General features: G+C 37.9%; 1 protein-coding gene across 6 annotated transcripts in view; it reads right to left on the minus strand.

Moving 5' to 3' along the window:
• Positions 1-6,580, minus strand: part of ift88 (intraflagellar transport 88 homolog) — a 26,349-nt gene extending 19,769 nt beyond the window's left edge. For all 6 annotated transcript variants that reach the window (XM_067604342.1, XM_067604339.1, XM_067604341.1 and 3 more), the window contains exons 1-11: positions 6,371-6,580; positions 6,163-6,225; positions 5,951-6,010; positions 4,671-4,724; positions 4,213-4,276; positions 3,808-3,877; positions 3,207-3,297; positions 2,538-2,642; positions 1,910-2,012; positions 1,103-1,449; positions 56-126 (exon numbers count right to left, since the gene is read on the minus strand). In XM_067604342.1, coding sequence (XP_067460443.1) covers positions 56-126; positions 1,103-1,449; positions 1,910-2,012; positions 2,538-2,642; positions 3,207-3,297; positions 3,808-3,877; positions 4,213-4,276; positions 4,671-4,724; positions 5,951-6,010; positions 6,163-6,225; positions 6,371-6,490 — 1,148 coding nt within the window. In that variant the 5' untranslated portion in view covers positions 6,491-6,580. The remainder of the gene's footprint in view (positions 1-55; positions 127-1,102; positions 1,450-1,909; positions 2,013-2,537; positions 2,643-3,206; positions 3,298-3,807; positions 3,878-4,212; positions 4,277-4,670; positions 4,725-5,950; positions 6,011-6,162; positions 6,226-6,370) is intronic.
• Positions 6,581-6,632: the final 52 nt, after the last annotated feature.

A 6,632-nucleotide genomic window follows, 5' to 3' on the forward strand; every position in this document is an offset into this window, starting at 1 on the left:
GATCTTTGGCAAGACCATGTGAATGTTTTGATGAAGAAGAGTGACTTTTTCTTACAGATCTCTCTCCATCTGGTGAAGCGCGTCATTCTTAATGGCCTCAATGACCATATTTGAGCTGGTGTCATCCTGAAAGACACGACAGGACATGGTTGAAATAAGGAGACAGGGCACCACATTTATCAATCACACTTCGATGTAACTATTAGCATACTCTATTGTTTGCTGTCTCCTACAACAGAAAGATGAGTAATAGCACCAAAAGAGAACGCTGTTTTTCTTGTAATAAAATATCAGTCACTCAACATCCACAGTGAAGGCTATGCAGTGACCTCAAGATAATCCACACCCTTGCTTTCTCAAGTTTCAAAAAACATATGTCTTATTTGGACAATGCAAAATCATCTGTAGAAGACATTATGGGATATGCCATTACCAACAACTGTTCTGCAAAACATCTTGGGAATATTGAAGACATTTTACAAGGACGGGACAGATAAGTATTGCTTCCAGCGGTTAAAAAAAAAAGCTATCATGAGAAAAGAAGACCCTCCAGAAAAAGAGCAATGGACTGAGGTTGTTTTGGAAATCTACTCAATGGAAAAACTGATCTACCCTTGGATAGTCAAAGAAAATGTTTTTGACAGAAATTGGAAAAAAGTGGACTATCTTAGAGTGGAAACAATTGGTCAATTACTTGATTGACAGCAAAATTAATCGCAAACAATTTTGATGGTCAAACTTTCTCTGGTTCCAGCTTTAGGAAAATGTGATTTGTTATTATTTTCTGACATTTTATAGACCTTTGCTTTATTGAGAAAATAATCATGAGTTGCAGCCTTTGACCGTGTAGACTAATCAAGAAACCAAAGTTCATTGTTCAAACATTGAATTGTTGGAAAGGAGAATTATATCAATGTCTGGTGTCCTATGACAACTACTTCTATGTTGTGTTGTTCTTTTTGATGTCTCAGTACCGCCCACACAGTTTGACAAGTGATCTTTGGTTAGTTTACTTCAGCAACACTAAACACTGGCTTCACAGATTACAGTACATGTTTCCTAAATGATATAAGTATACATACTGTATGCTAATGTTACCCACATTTGATGGGATATACTTGTCTTCATCATCGATGCCCAGGGGGACAGAGATGAGCTTCTGAAAGGCCTTCTTCATCCTCTCCCTGTCGCCGATGGCGTAGTAGCACAGGATGAGGTTGAAGCCAGTCTTGATGTTGGGGCTCTCACTCATGATGTGCTCGAAAGACGTGATGGCATCCGAGTATTGGCCCATGCGTACAAAGACCACACCGATATTCTGCATGATCTTGATCCTCATTTCCTTGTGAGCGTTGGAGATCTGATCAAGTGCCATTCGGTAGAATTTAATGGCTTTGGGGTAATTCTTCTGTTTGAAGTAGATATTGGCCATGTTGACTTTCAGTCGGCCTGGAGGAAAACCACAGCATGAGTACAACTGATACCACAACTTTGTGACATTGATCCACAGATACACAAGACACACAGAATGCTAGCGATTAATCTTTAAAACAGTGTTATAAGACAAACACTCTGGAGGACCAAACAGATTATTCCAGTCATTCTTATACTTTTCATAAAACACTATCAGCTATAGTTCAGTATGCTAAAAAAAAGGACTTTTCTCATTGCTGTTAATCCAGTTTACAAGACACTGTTTTAGTCAGAAGAAATACAGTAGTACACCACTGTAATACCCTCTTCAGATGTGTACTTTAATGCTGCACTGTCTGACCAGAATCACAGTAAGGAATATAACCATACTAAACACAAGATTTTCTGGCTTCCTGCCTGCTTCAGCTGTGGCTTCATGAGTGCAAAGATAGGCAAACACATCTGTGATGAGTGCAAAGTTGAGCCATGTGCTCACCTGAGTTACTGAACATTTTGTTCTTCACAATGACCTGGTAGCTGTTCAGGGCCTCTGGGTACATTTCATTGTTTGCATATTGGTTGGCAAGGTTGAGCAGAACCTGGTAATGACAGAAACAGGCAGTGAAGTCAGGAACTGATTCACAAAAACTAGCTTTAAATTTAATGTCTTCTGTGAGCTGTGTCCACATAGCTGAGAGGTTAATCTCAGTGCCCTGCTGATATAGGACCAAATCCCGCCAGACATTTCTCTACTGTTTCTCCTCTCGTGTGAAAAAATAAAATCTATCACTGTGAACAGAAATATAAATTCCCACATCAGTGTTTGTAAACAAAGCACACACAAGCAACTTATAACATCATGGATCAGAAACCATTAAAAAGGGAATGAACCCTGACAAATATAGTAGCTGTATAATATGTACTGTGCATTCCTAAACACGTTTGGTAGAGTGTTGATATGTATTTCTTCTTTCTGCGGATATCTGACAAGACAATGTGACATCATAACCTGATATCTTTTTGAAAGATGGTGCTTAAGCTCCCTAGGCATGTCCTTTCAGTGTGTAATTTCATTTCCGGTGTAGACGCTGGTGCAACCATTGATATACAGCAGCCTTACTTACAGAGTATGTGAGGTCTAAATTGATGTGGTCTGCATTCCCAGACTGCTCCCTCTGTCTCACCAGCATTCTCTCCTTCCTTCCTGCCTCTTTGGCTTTTTCAAGAGCCTGTAGTGACAAACATGCACACGCAAAGTATGTTAGCAGATACTCACATGACTTCACAAACACAAAACCCACATTACACAGGTCAGCAGCATTGACAACTACTCACAGTCTAAAATGAATAATACCACCAGCTCGTAAAATGTGTCTTAAACAACGTTCATCTGCCAAAACTCACAAGTCATTGTTTGAGAAAGCACTAGCTTCAGATGTAGTGGATTTCTTTGGCATTTCATGAGAAATTGCAAAACTCAATCTTCTGTATAAATGAGTAAGCTCAGAAAACTTTTGGCAGCCAACTTCGGTTTGAAAAGTATTGGCTGGTGAACCAAAAGCTAAATTTGCAACACTTGACTCAACCTTGAAAATCAGTGTTTCATTTCAGTCCTGTGTGTGGGAGTACAAAGCTAACATAATGACAAATTAATGGCTCTTAATCTCAATATTTTCTGCTTGCACTGTAAAATTCTAACCTCACAACTGACCTTAATTTACTTTAAACACTTCTCTCCAAACCCAATCTGCCATTAATAATAAACAGCATGCCAAAGAATGAAAGAGTCTAACCAGCTGTAAGGATCCCATGCTTTGTGCCATGCAGCTCTCCTCTATCAGGTCATTCACTTTCTTCTCTAGGATCTTGATCTTCTCCTCAGGCCTGCAAGATCACAGACACAACAATAAAATGTGTGATAATGTGCCTAACTGTTTACAAGACAATGGATAACTACGTATATGTAATAGCAATATGTTAGAAGAGAGGAATGGTGGAGAGGATTAACATTTATGCAAATGCATAATGCAGTTTGTGACATATATAAGGAAAGACACTCTGGAGAACATACATGAATATGTTGTATTTATAGGTTTACAAATCAAAATAATGTGAATTTTTATATATTCATATTTTTTTAGTATTTGTAGTTCCATTGTAAAATGTTATCTACATTACATTGCTTATATATATTTTCTTTTGATATGACAAATAGGACTGATTATGCATCTTTACATACAGATATTAATGGATGCTATATAGCACCTGAAAATGCCTTAATTCAAGTCTTTCTATCACACAATGCTAAGAGGAAAAAACAGACTTTCTGATGTAAGAATAATCTTCAAAGACACACTTCAGAGAAATCAGCTAGTTTGAAGAGTGACAACTCACGTGTCCTCATTCTTTGCTTCAAGTGGAGGTGCAGGCCCTTTGGACTGGCCCAGAGGGTCAAACGTTGAGCCTGTCAATAAAAATTAACGAATTATCACTATAAAAGGAATACTACATTGTTTAGATAATTTAATAAACACTTTAAACTAATAAAAAGAGAAAACATTCCCTGGGATTTCGAGGAAGAGAGCAAATAAAAAAATAAAGTAACTCTCTCACTAACTATGCTCTTAGTGCCATACTGAAACTGTCTCTCTACAAATGTGCCTATTCTAGGAGGATATTTCTTACACAATGCAGACGTGGTCAACATGAGCAGCCACAGAACCACATGCTTAAGAGAGAATTCATCTCTAAAATAGCTCTTATGTGGACAAATTTTGTTTTTGACTCCCTCAAACTCACCACGGGTCAGGGAGGAGGTGTATCCTGCTGCTCTGACCGCAGTCATGGGTCGGGCTGCTCCATCCTGTCACAATTAAAAAACAGAAAACAATACAATACATATATTACACTTCAGTTCTTGCCCCATTTACTCCATTTGCTTTTAACTGCTGACAAACTTATGCTGGATACCGAGCTGATATTGACCCTGAATTAAATACGGGAGGATTTTGGACAGTTGTGAACATGCATAAGTTTGCAAAAACCATCAGTAAAATTGTTTTTAGCACATTTACGTGTTAATTGAAGTGTTCAATAACATGTTTGATATCAGCAGCTATTGGCAGCTCCAGTAAAAAAATGTTGGTATCACTTGTCAAAACCCATAACTCTTAGAATCATAATTACAACACATTAGTATGATTGAGTCAAATCTATGCAGCTCTTAAATGTAGCCTTGAGTGGTTAAGCTCTTTTACCTGCACAGCTCCAGTCATTGGTCTGCCCATTGAAGAGGCCAGAGGCATCCGAGACTACATAAAACAACAACTGAGGGTCATTTAGGCATTTCTAGATGACAACAACAACAACAACGGTGCATGTGTTCTGCAGCAAGTCAAACCTTACCAAGCAGTTAACCTTGTCTTTCTTAACACTGCATTTCAAAATTTGATCTCCCCTTTAACAGATTGCCCTCCCTGCCAAATCCACTGTCTATGAATATTATGTGGGAGTAGATCATTTGTGCAATTCAGGATTTGGATTTGGGAACATCTCTTCTTGATAACTACAAGTCAGTTTTCCTGTTGTTCTAATATAATGCTCAATAATGATTATTCTCTGGACTTTATTATTATTATTATTATTACTATGATCATGGTTATTGGTGTTTATACTACAGTACATGAATGCTCTTTTATTTAAAAAAAAAAAAAAAAAGTAGTGTGTAATGCAATATATTACACTAATATGTGGATTCATGAATTAATAATAAGTGTGCATATTTGAAGTCAAATTCCACACACAACTTGAAGGCCATTGCTATCTAGATCTGTTCAGAGAACTAAGCTTATGTTTATAACATAATATATATTATAATATCATTATTTTGAATAAACCAAATGTACTGTTATACCTTTTAATGCTAAGAGACCTGAGTGCCATAAGCTGAAAGCACTTCCACTCTTAGCAAAAGCATGCAGCCATTTAAATAATTTCAAACAAAACTACCAATGACCCTGCCCTCATGTCAAGACTCAAGATAATTCAGAGTTAAACATCTTGTAAAAGAAAAACAAAGAAAAAAGAACAGGGATTCCCTCTCAGTCCTCTTGCTTTCAAGAAATGTATTAAATCGACACATCAACCAACGTTTGGTCCCCACAGACGTTTGTGTGTTGGCTATGTTTAAGATTGTTACTGTGAGTGTATGTTTATTGAATATGTGTGTTTTATCCTGTACTCTGTTTTCATTCAGCTCATGAGTAGTATGCAATCAGTGCCTTTCATACTATGCCGTGACACCTTCCAGTCAATTTAGGTGTGCAGGAGGTGCTTCTGTAATATATCACATAATGTATGTAATTTTTAATGAAGTCCTGATATTCTGAAGACAATCTGTGAGGAATTTGAATGCAAGAGCAGTGTGCGGGAATCTCTATTTACTGCAGCTGTCATTTTGGTTACTTGAGAGGCGAGTTTTGTAGGGTTTTTTCAAAATCCAGTGCTATTCAAAATAATTGTGTTTTATTGTACTTACTCCAAAGGAAGAAGCTAAAGGTCGAGCTCCAATGGCAGTGCCAGGAAATTTGGCAGTCATCTGGAAAAAAATTGAGTATAATCGAGTAAGTGCAATTAGGACGTCATTCCTTTCTCTCTCTCTCTCTCTCTCTCTCTCTCTTTCACACACACACACACACACACACACAATCACACACATAAACATACACACAGTATACAGGCGTAACTCACCGGGGGTCTTCTTCCATGACTGGTTCTCACTGCTTGCTGGAAGCCCACATCATTCTCCAGCTCCTTAAATTGGTCAGTATATAGTGATTAATCTTTACATACCTACCGTCCAATGCAAAAGTAGACGTTTATCTGCACAAGCAGATACAACGTCACAGGCTTTGAGCTAAACTCAAAGCTAGCTAAAACAGCGTAGTTTCTAACTCACCTCGGAGTCAAATGTTGGATTATAGTCGTTGTACCCCGAATAAAGATCCTCCTCCTCTACAGCCAGATGCACATTTTCCATTTCTCTTTCTCCAATGATGTGCTTTAACGGAACACTCATGAATAAACGTGGAATAAATGGGTATGTATCAGCTAAGCGAGGTAACGGCAAAGATAGTTTGTTGTCGTTTAGGGGTACAATCCCATAATTCGTAGCGGTATGGGTGGGACAGTTTAGTTTCTAAACTTCTGATTGGTTACTA

Source organism: Thunnus thynnus, chromosome 11 (assembly GCF_963924715.1).
Source record: "Thunnus thynnus chromosome 11, fThuThy2.1, whole genome shotgun sequence".
Classification (NCBI taxonomy): domain Eukaryota; kingdom Metazoa; phylum Chordata; class Actinopteri; order Scombriformes; family Scombridae; genus Thunnus; species Thunnus thynnus.